The sequence below is a fragment of the Aythya ferina genome (assembly GCF_964211825.1).
Source record: "Aythya ferina genome assembly, chromosome: 5".
In the NCBI taxonomy this organism is placed as follows: domain Eukaryota; kingdom Metazoa; phylum Chordata; class Aves; order Anseriformes; family Anatidae; genus Aythya; species Aythya ferina.
Genome location: NC_140301.1, coordinates 9328910 through 9349328, shown reverse-complemented (window position 1 = coordinate 9349328; position 20419 = coordinate 9328910). Strand labels below are relative to the sequence as shown.

The 20419-nt window shown below is 39.8% G+C and overlaps 1 protein-coding gene across 14 annotated transcripts in view; it reads right to left on the bottom strand.

The window, feature by feature from the left end:
* The window catches only part of LOC311438201 (uncharacterized protein), an 87233-nt gene that overhangs the window by 46184 nt on the left and 20630 nt on the right, over positions 1–20419 (bottom strand). For 10 of the 14 annotated variants that reach the window (XM_084522324.1, XM_084522328.1, XM_084522329.1 and 7 more), the window contains 3 exons: positions 18049–18201; positions 11802–11901; positions 317–430 (listed from right to left, as the gene is read on the bottom strand). In XM_084522324.1, coding sequence (XP_084378450.1) covers positions 317–430; positions 11802–11901; positions 18049–18107 — 273 coding nt within the window. In that variant the 5' untranslated portion in view covers positions 18108–18201. Of the gene's footprint in view, positions 1–316; positions 431–11801; positions 11902–18048; positions 18202–19196; positions 19239–20419 lie in introns of those variants that run through there. The other 4 variants (XR_014693986.1, XM_084522321.1, XM_084522327.1 and 1 more) reach the window with 3 other exon arrangements.

The following is a 20419-nucleotide window of genomic DNA, read 5'->3' as shown; positions in this document are numbered from 1 at the left end:
TTGCTGTCATATAGCCAAAAAGAATAAGCAAGCTGAAGAAAGGAGGACAAAAATAACAGCGCTCCAGGTTGTTGCAAGACAGAGCAAATAATCTCCTTTCTGATATCTTTGGTGGTTAGGAAAAGAAATAAAGAGCTTCGACTGCAGTAAGAGAAATTTATGTTAAACACGATGGGAAAAAATTCTGTGACAGGAAGGGTGGTAAAGCACCAGAATAAATTGCCCTGGGAAGCTGTGGAGTGTCCATCTTTGGAGGCCTTTAAGAACAACTTATACAAACATCTTTTAGGAATAACACAGGGATAGTTAATCTTGCCTTGGGGCAGCATGATAAACTCTGATCTTTCAAAATCCATTCAGCCTGTTGTTCTGTGATAATATCTGTGCAGCTGTCCTGTGTTTGTACAGTACCTAGCCCTCTTCTTTCTTCCTGAAAGACAAACAGTAATTACTAATTAGCTTTATAATCATTATACTTCAAACCGTAGTTTTATGCAACTTACACAAACTATAGCTTCACTTTAAACAAAAAAATATGTTCTCCCATTTCCCTACTGAGCTACACTACATTAAGAATAATTGTTTATTTTTCAATGCCATATCTGCAAAATCAGTTCACATGGCTTTACTTGGTAGTAGGAAAAAAGCTCACTACTGCATCGCACACAGTCTTTTTCATTTTCACATGCTCTACTGTGCTAGAAAAAGAAAAAATAAAAAGTAAATATAAAACTTCCTCAAATATCTATTCCACTTCTTAAAAACTAAAAATAGCAAGATTCACAACTTCATCTTTGAATATCTTTTTGCCTTACCTCAGTTAATATGAAAATGACAAGACTGTAACTCTGAATTAATGTAACTAATTAATTAATCTGGGTGTTGTTTCATGTGATATTTATCATTAAAAAATGAAAAGAAAACCACTCCCTTCTTAATATGTATATTTCAACTACTATTTAGACTCTTATATGCAGGTGAAGCTGTCATCATAATTGATCACTTCACCAGTCACTGCCAAATGTTATCATCTCTGTTCAAGTCTGTTAATGCCGTATTTGCTCTCTTTCCAGCCTTACTTCATGTGCATGTAGAGGCAAACCCCCTAACTGGAACAAAAATGATGCAATAAAACAGAAGAGTACTCATGTCGCTAACGGGAAAATTCAACGGCCATGTTATTTTCCTCTCAGAGATATTGCTGGTTGTTTCTATTTAGTTCAGTGCTTTGCTATTAAATTGACACCCAAACCCCACTAGGCAATGATAAATTTCACCAATGTTTCATTTGTTGTAGTCTCAGATATACCCTTATGCCTGGCAGCAAAGGATGTGGTTCAATTCAGTTCTCATTTTTTAGGATTCTGTACTGCATCTGGATGTCTACCCAGCGAAGTAAAAAGAACCAGAGCCCATCTCTGCTTCAGCGTAAATCTGACTTTGGGGAATCGAATCCCATCAGATTTCAAAATAGACACACCACACTGACTTTTGAAGTAATGTAATTTGACAATGATCCACCATCAGCTTATAAAGGGGCCTGGATGAAGAACAATATGCTAATAGGGTGCCAGTTATACACTGTTTTCCCAGATATTATGCTGGTCTACATGTATTTTGCTATACTCCTACATTATGTAGGAAATGTTACAAGTGGTGGTGTTTTTTTTGTGACTAGTGAGATATTAGATATCTTAAGGCTTTGCTCTTAAATGCATGATCATTTCATCTTTCATTAAGGAAGAGGAACATTTTTCCTACCCTAAAGGATGCAAAGGAATCCCTAAAACAGCCTCTGATGTCATATTATGTGACGTAGCATCTTGAAAATTTGTAAAGAAAAGACTTGTCCATTGAGCCGATAAGGATCTATTGACAGGTAGTATTAAGACTAAAGTACTTAAAGCTTTTTATATGCCAAAATTCAGAAGGTAAATCACAAATAGCAATCTGAGTTAATACTAAGGAAAGAACAGGGAAAGGACAGTTTAGATAGTACTTAGGTAGGTTAAATATGTTCAACTCATGCTAACACATACAAAAATCTGAGCAAGATTGCTAAGATCCCAGAGCCCCTGGCAACTGCCTATCTCTGGAAATCTCTGGGGGACCGACAACATATCAGAAAGCTGCAGAAGGGAGAAAACGGTGATTATTCTTACAAAGGAACAAAACCAGAGCAGCTGGGAATCTGCAGGCCTGACGACATACTTATCAAACAACACTGGCACATATAATTAAATAATCTATTTGTGAGCACTGAAAAGAAAATAGGTCCAGTAGTGGCAGTCAGTGTGAACCCCTGTTAAGAGCTAATAGTATCAAACTACTGTAATTTCCCCCTATAATATGGTATCAGGCTTTGTGGGTGTGCAGAGGAGAATATATCCCATAATTTTACCCTTGTAAAGCTTTTGATATTTTCTTACAATCACACTGACCAAGTACTAGATTAAAATGTAAGAGGTCAGGTATGAAACTGGTAAGAAAAGAGATTACTTACCAATGTTCATTGCAAATAGAAGCTAGGATACTGCCAGGGATGCTATGAGTATTTTACTATGGCTATAAGATCAGGAGTAAGCAGGCAGTAGTCAGGAGAGCGAGAAAATTAGGTTACTAATTGGTGAATGACATGAAGATAAAGGGGACAAGCAATACATTGGTGGACAGCCTTGCTTCCACCCAAATAAGATAACTGGTCTGTAAAGAAGAGGATGCTGCTCCGTAAGGACAAGCATAAGTTGCTACAAGTACACGGGACTAATCAGCCCAGCAAACACCAGCCAGGGAGCTATGGGTTGGATGGCAGGTTTGCATAAAGGGATGCAGTAAGGTCAGCCACAGTCAGCAGGTCATCCTCTGAAAAAGATGAATGTCAGACTGGGACAGATAGTCCATTGGGCACATGTTGGAAGTTTCATTTTCAGCCTACACAGATGGAGCACAATGCCAAATTTTGGTGTGCTGCTTTGCAAGAAAGAAGAGGAGTTATTGCAACTCGATGAAAATCCAGGCATGACATAGACCGCTTAGCCTGTAGATAAGAGTACAGAAGGCGGGCAGAATAGTAAATAAAAAGATATTGCAGAAAGGAAGGGCAGTCTAGTGTCAAGATATGTGATAAATAACATTAATGCAGATTGAATTTCATCATATAATATTTGAGAATTAAGAAAATAAGGAAAAAAGTCATGGTTGGGATGGTAGAAGTCAAGAATGCCTGGCCTGGAGAGAGTTAATCATTGTAGATGAATAAGAATGAGCAGGAAGACATCTGTGAGGACTCATAAATACGAGTTGTCTGGCCTTGCATCGGGGTAGAAAGTATGCAATCTGTTGAGATCTTATTTAGCCCTGCTTCTGTGGCATTTAAGATGTTTAAACAATAAAAAGAGAAGAGCAAGAACTCCACACTTCTGTATCTCTCGAGCTAGGGATGATACGATTCACTTTTCTACACTCAGAGTTAGTAATGTTATATAGTGTACGTTCAGGCACTAGCAAGAAACAAAAGGGAAGAAACAAATACCATTAGGACATTTTTTTTGTGTGAGAAAGTGACACTGCTTCTGCTACAGTGGTAAGGCAGCACAAAAAGCCTACAGGATAGAAAACCTGCACATCAGTCTCCCAAATTCCTGGCTACTAGCCTAACAACTTGACTACCCTTCGAACATGCCCTCCTTTGATTCTTTTCCAGAACTATCTTCCACAGAGCCAGGTCTGGCTGGCCGTGACTCCATCCCTGTGTTTTGGTAGGTGGCTGTAAGCAGGAGTGGGGCTTCCTAGGGGGGGACCCAACACCACTTCTGTGAGAGATAAGCTAAACCTGTTATCGCTTGGGAAGCAAGGGGGAGGTATTGGCAATCTCCTGCAGTCACCTTTTAGGACAAATACAGCTGGAAAAGGTGTTTGAAGGCTTCTTTCCTTCCAGATACGAATTATTCACCGTGGGGCTTTACTGAATTCCTGAGGCTTTCACACCTCAGAACAGTGCCCGGGACAGGAAGCAGGCCTCCACCCAAGTCCCAGGCAGCAGAAGCAATGGTTTCTCATTTGTTCAGAGAACTAGTGCGCATGCAGTGAAGAGAAAAAAAAAAAAGAAAAAAAAAAAAAAAAAAAGGAAAATCAAGGAGGGAAGGCAGTCTTCAAAGCCACAGTGAGAGAGCAAGACAGACGAAAATGGTGACCCGAGAGAGGTAAAGCAGCAAGGTAGCAAGAAGTGGAAAGTCGATAGGAAGACAAACAATGTGTTTTTACTAAAGCTGTTAATTCACTCTTCACATCTCCCACTCAAGTCATCAATCACAACACAAACTAAATAGAGCTGAGAGCACAGCTGCCTGCCTGCCACTGTAAATGAACCTTCTGTGTATGGAGCACTGCTCCGGCAAGCTGGCGTCACAAGAGGAAAAAACCTCAGCTACAAAAATAAACAAATCAGGTACCACAACCCTCCTCCCTACATTTTTTTTCCAAAGAATATGTGCTACTAAGTTTTAACCCTTCATTGCTTGTTAACTAAGTTCACTAAGTTTCCTTTACTTAAAACGTGCAACTGGTGGCATCCTGAAGTACTGAAACGGTTACTGGGTTTTACTGACCAGCGCAAAGCTTTGCTCAGCACCAAATTCTTCCTCCATATCAGACAGGACTGGTGGTAGAGGCAAAGGAAGAACAGAGGTGCAGAAAGAGGCAAGCTCTAACTCCCACCATCAGACCTGCCTAACAAATATCCATGGACCTAAGATGCTTGCAGACTCAGAAAACCCATGGTTTTGTCTCTGCTTCACTCTTCTTGTGGCATGCTGCAGTTGTGGCTTCCTGCCTTTTACTATAAGCCTTGCTTCAGTGATAAAGTGACCAGCAAATCTTCCGTGTTATGTGGGGCACTGGGAGGCATGGACAAATGTTGGATGGAGCCTTTGAGATTGGACATGCACTTTGGCACTGCCTGTAATCATGGTATTTTGGATCTGGTGTTGAATTAATCCCCTCCAGCCTTGCGTTTCTACTGTTTAAACTCATGAGAAATCACCTTCTCACTTCTAAGTCAGAGAACATTTTCCTTTGTTCTGATGATATTTTTATTTAAAAAATAAATAAATAAATAAATAATAAAGGAAAAAGGTGACCTGTTCTTTATCAAAATTCACAATGATAAACTTATTACTAGCTTATTACTAACTTAAGACTAAAAGGTCCTCCCACTTTTGGTTCATAACCTATAATAATCACTGATGTGCATTTTTCTGAATTATTTACGCTTTATCTGTGAGCCAAATGACAGCACAGTTAAGAAGCTACAATATAACTGAAGGAAAGATGGGAATGAAAGCTAAGAGGACCCCAGAAGACACTACCACAACAGGATTGAAGATGTGGTGGGCACAGCTGTCAGTCTCGCTCTGTGACCAGGTCTGGAATTGCATTGTCAGTCACTGCTAGCATAAGCCAGTGATCAATGACTGCTCTGGCCAGCCAAGGAAGGGAAAGCCTGAGTTTTAGAGTCACCAAGTCGTAGGACTCCCCTGGGCTGGTTCATTTTACTAACGGGGACTTGCAGCAAGTCCCCATCTACCACTTCTATGGACATTTCTGGAGAAAACATTGCTATTATCTATTTATTGTAAAGTCATCTATCTACTAAGCAGAGAAGATATGTAGGCTTCTCTAACTAATCCCTTAAAAGAAAAACAAGCCCATAAATTCCTAGAGGGAAAAAAAAATCTAAATTCTTTTACTATATTTTGATTAATTGCTATATATCAGAACACTGGAGAAATGTTCTCTCTTTAAATCAGCTGCTTTGAGCAAGTATTTTGATTGCAGAAACATTGCTTATAGAAGGATCCTGGAACAGAAAACTTGACAACAGCAGGTACTAAACAGAAAGCCAACTTAGACGTTATGGAAAGTTGCAGAAAGAGTCAACAAGAGTCAACACTTGCTGTTGCTTTGCTCTGCATATTTGACAGAACATCTGTGTATTGCAGAATCTTTGTTCATTTTTTAGGCACATAGCAAATTAAGGGAATTGTGTGTGTCTACAACAGCTAAAATTCCTGTTCACAAGTCAGGAGTGTTCAGGGTATATGGAAGAGGAATAAATACCTAGATGCATGAGAAGTCTTGCAAAGAGCAAACTGTTCTGTAAGGAACACTCACCAGCTTCTATGACACATATATTTTACATTTTTCCCAAGTCTGTTTTCTGCTGTGTCAGACTAGATTATATATATGTTATATGATGTTCAGTATTTCACAGATTTTGATGATAAGGTACCAGGATCTACGACAAATCTGTGTTTTATGCCCGTGCGAGAACACACAGACTAAGAGATGCTGCCACTTAGAGCACACTGGCTTGGCACTTCGGTTTCTGAATGAGATGTGCTGGTGCACTGACTTCAGCATGTCATGTGAGAGGAAACAGGAAAAACAGACTGCCTCCCCCAACATTTTGGGACTGTTGTTGGGCCTCTTGTGATTCAGGAAAGCTTGGTTTTGTTCCTGGCTTAATGCCTGAGCAGCACTGCGCTCCAACACCGGCTGTTTTATCTACTCGTATGCAGGGAGGCGTCCCTCCCTGCGTGTATATATACAAAGAAGGCCTCCAGCTGAACTGTAGGCTGCAAGAGCTACTAGAAGTAAAGGCAGCATGAATTAATGTACCTTTGACCACATAAGAAAAGAGCTCGAGGAGGTGCTCTCTCTATAAGCTTTGTGAGCAGATAGCAACCTATATTGCCACGTAAGAGGCTACTAAAGACAAGCAAGCATAGACTTTGAAGCAGAAATTACTGTTCAGAACATGATGCATTCCATTTACTTTATGCCTTAAAATCATATTCAAACTATATATTTTTGAATAAGAAAGGGTGGATCGTATCTAGTTTTCATTTTGTAAACTGTGCATGTTCTGTATCATTTATTTTTAGTTTTAAATGATGTAACTTCAATGTAGATTTTTAGGAACGTTTATACAACAGCATGCATTAAGTTTGAAAAAAAAGCTGGATCAAAATTAATTGCAAACCTCTTGTGAGAACAGACTAAATCAATGCATAAATACCTGTTCTAAACTCAAACAACATTTCAGGGAAAAGATAAGGAAATCACAACGTATGATTTAAACAAGAAACAAAATCACAGAGGAAGAATAAAATAAGGCTTTTGTTGGCTACGAATATGGCTCAGACTGTCCTAGCAATACTATTTTACGACACAAGTGAAGTTAATCACATATTCCCAAATGTGAATGCCATCATTAGCAGTATGGTGGATACCACTGCAGATCTATTTAGTGCCATGCCAATTCTCAATAAACGTGTAGGTTAGCAAAGCAATACAGATAACCTTCCCAGACAGTGTTGTGTTTCTTCTTTAACCCAGGAAATGCTACAGAACAGGTAAACTGCAGCATTTCTCAATTTATACGAGACCACACAGTCACTTATTTTAGAGGATGCTGCGCAAGCTATGATCTTAGAGACTCACCTAAGAGCTTTCCAAGTTCCAACACTATTGAAAGAAAAACGGTAGACAGAGAAGACTGGTGAGAACAAAATAGCTAAATCGCTGGGAGGCAGATATTGTTAAAAGGATAAAATACTGAGTCCACTGAAGTCAGTGTTAATAAAAGAGATGGTACAGCATCTGAGCACATCTGTAATTAGGAGGTTACTTCTCCTACCTCTGAGAATCCTGGAATGGGTTGTTAACAAAGAACGTATTGGATCCAAATTAACTTTAAAACTCCACTAACTTTCCTGAGGCTAACCTCAGGCCTTTCTGTTTCTGTTATGTCACACAGCTTGCTTTGGCTAATCTCAGTTCTGTGGGATTAATCAGAAATAGGCATTTCCTGCCATGTTTTTGTTTGTTTTGCTTTTCCTGCAGGTGATTAGAGTATCTTTGTAACTGCTTGCATTATGGATTAAAACCCACCTGCGGGTGGGCTGAAGTAATCGCTTTCTGCTGAATGTTTATTAAAGCAGTAATTGCTTTCATTTCCCCATATACACAGTGCACACGCTATCTACTGCATAAAATTTGGTTAAAATAAGAAAGAAATAAAACCATAAACCTTTATAGGCACAGAAAGCCTCACTTAGTCTTGAGTTCAATTCTACATGGCAGCTGTACATGGAAAACTTGCTATTGAAGTGGCTTATATCACTGAATAAGTGTAAGTCCTTTCAATATCTTTTCCCAGTACTTTACTTCAGTGTCATTTGGGATGCCGAGGGAGCTGCATTTGCACCAATGTTGGATTCATCTGATTAAATATTGTCCTTAGGCACGAACCTGTATTAAGCCGCAAACTTGCCATGTTTGGGAAAAATACCCTTTGGGAAAAAAAAAAAAAAAAAAAAAAAAAAAAGGAACTTCAGGAGTGAAAGTCTCCCTTCTGTATGTTGATGCAAAACTTTCTGATTGATGAAACCTGTCCAGAGCTCCGTAGCGCCTGCACTTCATCTCCCTCTGTCCAAGTGATCCTGCATCTCAAATAGCCACTTCTACTGCAGCCTGCTGCCCTCCGTGTCAGAGATGTTATCTGGCTTTCAGAGGAATGCCAAATTCTTTGAGTGCGTGTAGATCTATACTCCCACAAAATCCTATGCTGATCAGAGCAAGTACATCACGTTGTGCAGTTTGTGCCACTAGAAGTTAGATGCATTACAACAGCCAAGTACTAAACAGCCTGCTCCATTCCCCTGGTCTGATTACGCCCCTCAATGCTGAATGTTTTTATGCGCTGAGCTCCCTCATTCAATCAGAGGTAATATAACTGCCAATGCTCCTGGCTGGTTTTAACAATGTAACAGGTTTGTAGTCACACCATTAACTAAACTGTACTAGATTTACCTTGAAATAGATTTTAAATCACTGGAGCACTCACGAGTCAACATGAGAGGTAACGTAGAAATATCCTCCCCAGAAAATAGAGGTAGAACGAAAGAGACAGTTACTGAAAGCCAAGGATTTCTAATCTATCTTTAAACTAAAAAGTGCCATTAGTTTCATTAGTCTCAAATAGAAATATGCACATTCTTGACTTACACAACAATATCCCCTCCAGAGAATTGCTCACACAGTGTGTGCGTGTCTGTATATGAGTAAGTGTAGTGGCTATACAACAGTAGCTACAAATTAAGGAAGTGATGATAAGCGATGACTACAGTAGTATTTAAGCTAAATGGCATATTTGGAAACCACTCAAACCAGGCATATTCATTAAATCCAACTTCATTGTCCATTAGAAATACTTAAGTCTCAATCGAGTGATTTTAAGTGGTTAAAAAAAAAATGATAGTTGTCAATGTCTGAAATAACTGGGTTTTTGTACAGTCCTCAATGGTATGGTTACAGGCAGTAAATACCTGCAAGTTAGATTACAAAACATCTGGTCCCAACTCAGGGAGAGCTGTCAAAAGGAAGTAAGTGCAGTAGACACTTGTTTCAGTAGACAAACAATCGAGTTATTGCCTGCCTTTGTTTCAGATGTTATTGCTTTTTCTGATCAGCTTCTTGCCCTTATATCCAGGTATCACTAAGGAGTTGTCTTATGCTTTTTACCATTGACTGGTCTTTCTCTAGAGAAAGACTTAGCCACCAACTACTAGAGAGGACTGGGGATTATGCTCTGGATCCTACTTACCATTCCACACAAGTTGGGGAAGAACCCCCCAAAAAAACCCTGCTTGTGATGCAGCCAGCTCCCCAGCCCATCTGGAGTTGCCATTCACAACACCCGTGGTTAACGCTGCCTTCCCAAGCGTCTTGAAAATTACTCGAAATTAAATTAAACTGTAAAGCTCAGATACAACATTTTGATTTGATTTGCCAAATTAGTCTTTCTAATGAGGCAATTAAATTTCTTGCTCATGCTAATTCTTGAAGAGCCAAGAACCACTGTTTCCCAAAATAGGCTTAGGAAAAATTGGAATTCATCTTGCTTTTTTGGAAATGAACATGGCTGGCATGGCACTGGCATCATCATTCTAAAAATGCAGTCTGTACATAAGCAGCTAACCAAGACATTTTCTCCCACATGAAATACCAATGTTTGGTTTGGAATCAATTTCACAACATGCTTGTGAATGCAGACCATACATCGATGCCAATGCATAGCATGAATTCATCTCTGTGTGCTATTAGGAAAGCAGAGTATAATTTTACACAAAAGGTGTCTACATCTGGTACTGTTCATATGCATTTTCTCCCTTTCCCATTCAAAATAAGAATAGCAACACAAAGATTTGGGAAGCTTTCAAGCATTGCTTTGAATTACGCAAGAAGGAAAGTTTCAGCAAATCTGGAGATTTGCCATGGACATTTGCACACTGATTCCATCAAATTTATATTGGTTTCATAGCAATTTACCAACATGTTACATGCACCAATTGAAAGCCTGCTCTGTTTTTAGGAGCAGACCCATGGTCCCTGTACAAACCTGGTGAGGGCAAAACCTCCCAGGGACAACCTGGAGATGCCCTCTGAGAGGTGTCAAGGGCCCTCTGCTTCCCCAGATTCCTTACACAACAGGAACTGTTTTTGGCCATACACAGTAGAGAAGTGGCGGACCTTTTGCTAAAATCATCCTTTTCTTTCCCAGTGGAGGGCAACACTTCCCTAGTGATTTCGTCAGTACAACTGTAAGGAGCACAAAACTAACTCGAGGGAACTCCTTGAAGAGAGACACCATTCTAAGAAAGAAATGTTACTATCAGTTTCCTGGTAGTTTGCAATATAAATCGTCCTCTGTCTGGGGGAGTGTAAGGGGACGTAATTATGAAAAAGACAAAAATAAACAGTCACTCTGCCTAGTATACATTTGTGTGCACACATACCTGCAAAATATTAACTGTGTTTTAACCAAACTATTCATTCAGACTTTCCCTTGCATTTACAAAAAGGTGACTCTTCCTTGCCTCTAAGCAACAAGTGTTGCTTCTGACTCTACTTCCTTCAAACTACCAGTTTTTTTCTGAAGCCCAGTTATGTGAAAGCAGCATTCCAGAAGTGGACTCAGCAGTCACCAAAAAAAATAAAATAAATAAAAAAAATCTCTCTTGATCCCGTATTAAAACAAATGAAATGCATGTCAGTATTTTCCCCAGAATGCTATATTCTTCTGTTTGGTACTAACATTCTCATTTCTACAACTACTTTTTGTTCACGATGCCAAGCAGCTTAAATAATTTGGCTAAATTTTCAGCTAATATTTCCTGATGTCATAAATGTTTACCTCAAATGCAAATGCTCCTTACTCATTCCTTGGCACACTGATAGACTTCCCTGAGCACTTTTTCACTTAGGGAAATTTTATGGATTGTCCCACCGTGACATACTCAAAAATAAAATAAAATAAATCAGGTTCTAGTACTTCTTAATGGAAATAAATTTTATTTTTAAGTATGTGTTTTACACTAACAAAAAAAAATACCACAAAAAAACAAAATGTGAGGTACCCACTATTACAGTCCTATTTTCCTCAGTTGAGCTATTCCCAATTTACGGGGTACCATGAGACGAATACCAAAATTAGCCCCAACAATCCTGAAGAGCCTTTGAACTTTCTGTTTTCAAAATCGGCTTGAATAGATACTTCCTTAAAAATGTCTGGAAGCGCTACAGCACTTCGTGCTGGCTTGGCGCAAAGCCAAACAGCAACCTTGCCTTCTATTTAGGTTGTATGCCTAAGAGCAATGTTATTTTTCACAACCAACAATTTCACAGGCGCCCATCACTGGAGAGCTGGAGCAAAGTGGCTCTCTAGAAAGAGGACTCACCCAGCCTGCACGGGGTTTGTGGCTGTCGATTCGTCGGAGGCAAGGAGCTGAGTTTTGTGAGAGTCCAAGCTTAGCAGAAGCCTTCCATTTATTTAGTTTGCTGTTAGCAGGAAAAATAATAAAAAAAAAAAAGGTGAGGAGGGAGTAAAAGCCAGGCAATGTTACTACTACCAGTACAACAATAGAAAAAAGAAATCGATAGCATTACAGCGTATGCAATCTATATTTGTTCTATTGAATGGCAATATAAATAATAAATATAAATAATATGTTTATTTATATAAATTTATATGAATAGAAATAAATAGAAATAATAAATAGAAATAACAAACTAGTGACTGCACAGCTTTTCAGAAAGCTGAATTTGACGGCCCCAGTCACCCTGTTCATAAAGTGGCCTGTTGTCACCATTTTTAGTTGTATGCGTGGACAGAATTGAGCTAAAATATAATGGTGTAACCTCACTGACTTCAAGAACCTATGCTTACATGTACTAAGAATGTGACCCAATGTTTATTTGTTTTTCAGACCACAAAAGCAGTACTCCGTGATCTACCAATGTATTTCAGTAAAACTAACCAGTGGAGGCTCCTTTTGCTCTAACACACATATTTTCATGTTTCCAATAGATCCGATGCTTTTTCAGGCTTTCACTAAACCAAAAACACATCTGAATTTCCAAACATCTCCTGACTTCGTTGAGTTTGTTCCCATTACTTCATTTCTTCTGTTGCACATACATCAGCTAATGTTAAACAATGAAGACAACCAAAGCAAAGTCTTGCTCTCAGGTTATTAAATGACCATTTATCTTTTCCTCTCATTTTGAAGTTCTCCACATAGCTACGGAGTTGGCTTAAATCTGGACATTACACAGTTCGAAATACAGATGTGAAAGCTGGAACAGAAAACATGGCCGAAATGGTAACCAAGATGGTGTAGCAAACGAAAAGACATGTTTGCATAATATCATGGCAGCCTCTCTGAAAGGCAAACCATGCAACTTGCCAGAGCAAACAGATGGTTACACAGCATGTGAAAATACATTTCTTTTGCACAAATTCAGCTGAAGGAACATAAAATAATGAGCTCAGAGTTAAAGAACAGATAATGAATGAAAGGTAAACAATGAACAGGAAAATGGGATTAGTCATCTTTAATTTATTTCACTTGCTCCAATATTTTTGTTACCTAAATTGATGACAAAAAATACTCTTAACTGTAGGCGAGAGACACTTGAATCCACTGCGTGTGCCTGCCTCTGTTGTGGTAAGCTTTTAGCTGCACCTCCCAACACATGCTTTTAAGCACTTGAGCAATTCTTACAGTGCTATCTCAGTTTTTCTGCAGTAAAACTATGGGTTTGAAGAAAGAGCACATGCAAAGTCAGTGTGTTGTAATTTTAATGTCAAAATATATTTTAATAATATTTTATATGGTCAAAAACAAAGTTTTATGGCCACCTATGATATTTGATACCCCATTCTGCATTTCTCTCCATTTGTTTATGTAACACGGCTGCAAGTTGCTGAACAGGAATAGCTGCATTTCAGTGATGGATGGAGTAAGCCTATAAGCACAGATTGGGGAATTTGGGGTGAGAGAGAAAGGGAGAGGGCATATGTGAAGGACAGAAAGAGCAAGAGGGCTTAAAGGCCTTAAGTGAGGATGAATTCTTGTCTCCACTGAAGATTACAGGAGTTTAATCAATTATTTCAGGAGGACTGGTAAGGTAATTTTGGCTAAAGTGGACTTGGATCTTGTGTAATGAATCTCACATGAATGAATTCATATACACATATTACTTCACATACTGTTAATGAGCAGTATTTTCGTGAAATTTCCTTTGTACTTGGACGTCTTTATCAAATCGCACAGATTATTGAATTATACGGCCTATTCCCATAAAAAAGCAGGTAAATCATGATCTTAATCTCTTGCACAATTCACTAGTTATAGCACACAAAAGGTGGTAGACAACTGAAGGAAATAATGAGCTTTTGTGATAAAAGCAAAATAACTTACTCCTTCCTTCATTAAAAGTTTAGATGACCATTCCAGAAACAAATTGTTGTGATTGAATAGTTAGCTCTTCAAATGATTTCCACAATATCAATGAAATTACAATAAAATGGTTAATTCTTTTATATGTATGTCTGTATGGTTCAAGAATGAAAGATACACTAACACAGAGGGTCTGAGAATACGGAGCAAGACTCAGGTTAGTTAGTTATAAAGACTGTGAAGCTCCTTTCAACTAAAAAATACCAAAATTCTCTATATTGTTTACAGGGAATAACTGTATACATGTAATGGTCATAGAAGGTCTGGGCATAATGCTACGTTTAATCATGCATAGTCACTGGTCACACAGTGAATGTCTTAACACCTTCCCCTTCAACTGCACAACACATATGGACAGTAAACTTCTTTAAATGGCTTCCTTATAATACTCAATTCACAAACCTATCCAAAGACAGTCATTCAGAAGCTATAAACTTGATCTCTGGGATAAAGAAGATATATTATTCTAGCTTTTCATGTAAAGGAAGAAGAAATAAAATATTGAGATTTTTCCTGAAGAGAAATTTACCAGACAGAATACTTGTACATGTTCAAATCTTTTCTTTGGACTACTTTCCATTGAGCTCTTGCAGCACCTCCTGAAGTCTGCCTGAATCCCATTTCTGTACTCTGTGCCAAATGTCTCCACAGCCTACACTTTACATTATGATAGGATTTCTGTGATGCAAACTGCATGTCGAGTGACTAAAATGTGACATGAAAGATGTGCTTCTTCCAGTGAACCCAGCCCCTGCAGCAGGAGTGAAATGAGGCACTGTGAAGGTATCATAACTGAGACTAACACAGATTAATGAGAAGCAGATCTAAAAAGAAAGAATTGGCTGAGTCTGACAAACTAGAGTTTATAGAGCTAGCCTAACAGAAAGTAAGTGCTGTAATCTATTTCCAGTAGCAAATCCAAAATTTCACCTAAATAATTTTTAACACCTCCCCTCCAGCCCCATTTCATTTTCCACGAGAAAGGCAATAGCCCCCAGCTCACTCCAAACGGCAAAGTTGTTCCCACTTGGAAATTCAGCTCGAGGGTTTCTCCAAGCACAGAAAGTGTCTGACATAAAGCTGTCAGCATTTGTTTGAGTTGATGAGCTGAGCTGTCACAGTGTTTAGACAGAAAGCTGAAAAGGAACAAGGCAGGATGTGGTAGTGGTTATTCACTAGGTGGCACTTTGCTCTATGAGGTTCCAGTCTGGCAAGAAGCCCCAGATCAGTCAGACCCCAGACAATAGATATATTGTCCAAAGGTTCAAAAATGAAAAAGTGTTATTTTTCTGATGGCTCTTCACTTGCAGAACATAAACATATGGTTGAGTTCAGCTGGACAAAAACAGAGAAGCAAGTAGGCCATCTGCATAGAGCAGCCTGCACGACTGACCCAGTCGCTGCCAATGTGCTGCTGTCAAAGAAAAAGAGGCCTTGTGCCTCCCTTCACCCTAAGGTACAGGCTGGTGCTGGAATCCAGCAAACATCGCAGTGAGGCCTTGTGCTGAGTGTTTTGACCAATTCGGGTCTCGTCAACTTCCCTCTACTTAACCAAAATTATCTTCAGTGTTTAATTTGGATGAAGAACTCTTCGCTGCATGCTTCATGCACACCTCTTCTGTCAGCTGCTATTTCTGCGAGAGCAGACACTTTCCAGGAATGGAGAAATAGATTTCTGAATGCATTTAAAAGATGGAGAAAGAGAAAATCCAACTGAGTTACTGTTCATCTGACACTGTTGTTAGAAACAACAAAGAATACACGGTAGGAAACCATGGCCTCCTGAAAACAGTTTATCAGGAATTAGACAACACAATAGTTACCTTGCTTTAAAGGAAATTTCTCCAAAGGGTTAATTGTGGACCCAGAAAAAGACTAACAAAACAAAACAAACATGTGGAAGGCATCAAGCTTAAATTTTCAACATGAGCAACACTAATAGACCTTTTCTGTAGCCAGGCACAACCCCTGTAATTCTACAAATTAGACTGAGCCCCTGGGAACTATGTGCCTGCAGCTGCTACACAGATGTGCAGATAGAAAATGAAGCAGAATCTTCCAAATAAGTCTGAATGGTTCTGAAGCTAATAAAATTACCACTTGATCCAGTGTTAACTGATTACTTATAAAAAAGCCATACATTTCATCTTACAGCAAAATACATTCAGAGCTGAAAAGTATCCTCCCATGGATGGGTGGAAAAATTATTTCTCTCACTTTGGAGTGATTCCCATCTTGTAAATATTAATTTACTGTCAAACCTCTCTTTGGGCAGTAAGAGAAGTTGTTCTTGGTGCCTGTTTGGAAGTAAGAGTTCTCCCTCAAGATGCTGGTTAGTATTTGTGAAAAACAACGAATACACATATTCCCCTGAAAATATTTATCCAAAATTCAAACACAAACCTAGCTTCTTCTTATGAAAGATGAAAAAATAGCCCCAGAAAACTTATATTGCTGGCTGACTGTCAAGATCATCTAAGAACCAAATGGCACACACTGACTTCCTGCTTTCCTTTCCTGATTCTTATCTGGTTTTCTTAGTTACTGGCCTCCCCATTAATGCATGAAGAAGCTTGGATTCTGCAACACATGCAGAAGCAGAGCTTTGAAAAGAGCTCAGAAAAGCTAGCTGTCCAAACTCAACTGCACTGCAACAAGCACTGAGGGTCAACCCCCACTTCAGGGATGGTTAAATGACTAAATGAACTTTCAAAAATCTGGCCTTGAGCACTTGTTTTTTGGCACTTTTGATAACCACAGCTCTAAGATGTAAAGAATTTGAGTGTGGCAAGTTTGCTTGGCATGGAGCCCACATGGATCCAAGAAAACGCTCTAACAAAATCACTTCACAGTGTTATATGAACTTGACCGATTGAAAACCGCACATAAGTCACAAATGTTCAGGCACAGATGTGACCTTCAACAATCTTTAAAAAAAAAAAAAACAAACAATTAACAGGAATAGTAACAGCACACCCAACACTTCAGAACGCCACTTCTTCATGTGGGCATCCCCATTCATAGGTGGGTTCAAAACAGCCAAAGTGGACAGAATTCCCCTGCACTCAGGAAGAAAGAATCAAAAATGAACACAGTGAGGATGAATACAGAGAGTGACATGAGAAAGGACAAGAAACAGAGGAGGGGGGAAAAAAAAAAGGCTGAGAATGGTGGAAAACAGATGACAGTTGAGCATGGATGTCACTGATGTGACGAGTTCACAGGCAGGTGGTGGGGGGGGACGACAGAGATTTTTTACTCATTGGAAACCACAGGAAAATGGGCAGATCAAAAAGGTACCAGCGATAGCTGACAGAGAAATGACTTCACTAAGCATTTCCCCCACCTCTCACCTTACTGCAGAACTGAAACTCATTTTAATCAAAACGGCTTTTTATATGCTCTTCTTGGCACCTGATCAAAGTGTTGCCTCCTTAGTCAATATATTTCTTAAAGTCCCCAAATGTGTCTGAAACATGTCCTTTTGCTATAACCCTAACGGCCTACAATCACTTCAAGCTGTGGTCTCTTCAACTAGGGTAAACAATGTTGTGCCAAAGTTTGGCTGATGAAAACCTCCAGAAACATACCAGGAGCTTAAAAGGGAGACATTGTAATTTTGTAGAGAGCGCTCCTCCCTGTGAATTACTGCTCTGCTTGTGTCCCACCATGCCATTAGGAGACACAAGTCTGATATCAGCGGTAGCTAACCTAGAGCTTGTTTATGATGTCCTGTATTTGCTAAGGCATCACCACACCAACATAACTACTCCCTTTCTACTCTTTAACTACTATAAATCTCTCAAAGATTTGCATAATGTACCACAAAGGTTTCAGAGACCACGGCAATCTTTCAGAGAAGCGAGCAGCTCATAGTGTCCTTGCCCAGCTCCCAGGACAGACATGGCTAACATCTTTTCTTAGGTTGAATTCTTCCTACGTAGCTTCCTTGGAGTGCAGGGTATTTGCATTCACTTCCAGTCCAAAGTTGCTTATGTGGACTAGTGGGTCAGCTGCCATTTTCCACCCTCAAGGACAAGTGACTGAGAAGGCATATCCAGAAAATGAAAAAAAAAAAAAAAAAAAAAAAAAAAGTCATTTTTAAGACTGTTTCTGGATAAATACGTGATGGTATTTTTAAGGCTGCTTTACCGAGGACTTCACATTACAGACTGACACCTACCTCATGGGACACGCACAGATGAAGCTCAAAGCAGCAATATCACAGGGAGACGATCCCATTCCTAGCCCCAGCCTTGCAGACCACTCCCTGCATGTGGCTGATGTTGTGCACCCTCCACCAGAGACGCAGGTCAGGATGGCCCTCCTGCCACATCTGTCAACACACACGGAAGGAAGAGACAGTCTGTGTCTGGGTGTCAGGCACGTTTGCTCTGTTTCCACCCTGCAGGGACCGTGCTCACTGGGGGCGTTCTGCATACACACGATACCAGAATGAGCAGAGTGGCTGCTACTTCTCTACATGCTACGTTAAAGAAGCGAAGGGAGGCAGCTACAGCTTTACTCGCCTTTTGGCACTGGCTGTTTTTTACATGAGAATAACTGGAAGGCTGGATGAACTAGGGAATTGGTAATAAGAGATAAAATACTTTTTAGACAGCCCATGTGCTTCTGATCAGACTGCCCTTGATAGCAGTCCAGGGCTGTCACTGTTGCAGAACAAGACTGCCTGCTTTGCTTTTGTTTATTATTGGGAACAAGGAGGCAGCTAATGGCCCCAGCCAGAAGTCAGGACCGTACTGCGCTGTCGAGAATGGTTCAGTAAAACTCTAAGTAATAATGTCTGTTCTCGAATGTTTGCATGTGCGACAGGCAGTGGAAGAAAGGAAATGATATCTTTGGTTTGCTATAGCAACTGATGCACTGGGATGTTTATGCAGGGTCACATAGGAAACCTGCAGCAAAGCCAGAATTTGAACCTACATCTTCTGCATGTAATTACAGCACTGGCCCAACAGGTCCTTCCTTCCTCTCAAACATTTGCTGTCTGACTTCTTGCTAAAGGCTTGAACCCAAGAAAATCAGCATGGAAAACAAGCTTTACACAGTTGCATGGAGAAAACAACTCCATCAACAGTCAGCAGACAAAAATTTCTACCAGGCCCACAGATCAGGACAGAGCAGTTGTTCCACTGGCAATTGCAGTCAAACACCACCTAGCTCTATTTATAAGGCTCCTCATTACATATTCTAGGTGGCAACTTTCTGAGCCAAGTTTGGAAGCCATCCATGGGACAAAATGGCAAAGCTTGTTTTCCTGCTGTGGAGGTGTGAACAGTGCCAGGAGATGCAAATCCAGACCTGCCGTACCAGCAGAAAGAGCTGGACATATCTTAGCATATTGTTCAGCACCTCTGCTGGTTCATTGCTCGCTGCTGATACCTCTGTTTTTGTCACGGAGCCCTAAATAAGGGCTGAGGACCCGAGTAATCAGAATGTGTTTCTTCTTTCCCAAATGCCATGACAATTGCATTCCTTTGGGGGAAGGTTTGCAGATGCAGCACTGTCAGAGCTCATGTCTTCAGGCTGATGTTGAGCCTGTACAGAGCAGATTGCACTTCACAGAACAAGCACAGTAACAGAAAAGACAAAGAGCAGAAGGGGAAAAGCAAGAAAAATGATAGCATCAGATACCGTGAAATCAATAGCCTTAATTCACTTCTCAGAAGTTATGGAAACAGAACACATCAATAAGAGTCCCTCTTACTTCATTTGTTCACAGATTTCAGTGAGGAGTAGTGTGCTGGCTGACTGATAGCACAAATCCTAGTACTAACCATGAAATAGCATAGCAAATTCTACTTCAGAAATTTAAGTGCATCTCACACTTTTTTCCCCTACTTCGTTATTGCTGTGTATCTCTAAAATTCAAGACTTTCAATTTACAAAAAAAAAAAACTATTTCAGAAAAAAATGACCTACTTCTGGACTGAGCCCAAACCATTTTTTCTTTTTCTCTTTCTTTTTCTTTGAAACTTCCCAGAAATCTGGTGAAGTACATGCATATTGTGAAGGAGCATTTATTTTCTGAAACAAAATCATTACTGTACATGCAGCTTTTTTGCCTGCAGGCCTAGAAAAATGGATGCTTTAATAAAATGGGGTTTCAGAGCTGCTCAGTGACTTTTAGAGGTTTCCAAACCCCTTGTTCCTTTTCTGCTTCATCTCAAACCCTTGGCCCAGCCCAGGGCTTGGACTTTCACGCTCTTGTGTTTCAGACAACCCTGGAGATGCAGCTTCTACAGCTTGGAGAAGGGCACCCTTCAGAGTGACCTGGTACTGGAGAAGCCAGACATACAAAGGGAACCAAGCCAGAGTCCATTAGAAACCTGCCTGACAGGCAGAGTTTCACTGGAGTTGTGTAGCTGCTTTGACGTTAACTTGCCAAAGTCTTTTATTGTGGAAGAGCTGCTTTAAATGTAAGTATGGGTTCTAGGAGAAAACTAGGACTAGAAACAGAAGGATATACTTTAAGAGACTTTGAAAGAAACAATTTGTTCTAAGGAAATTAGCCTACTTCAAACAAACAAATA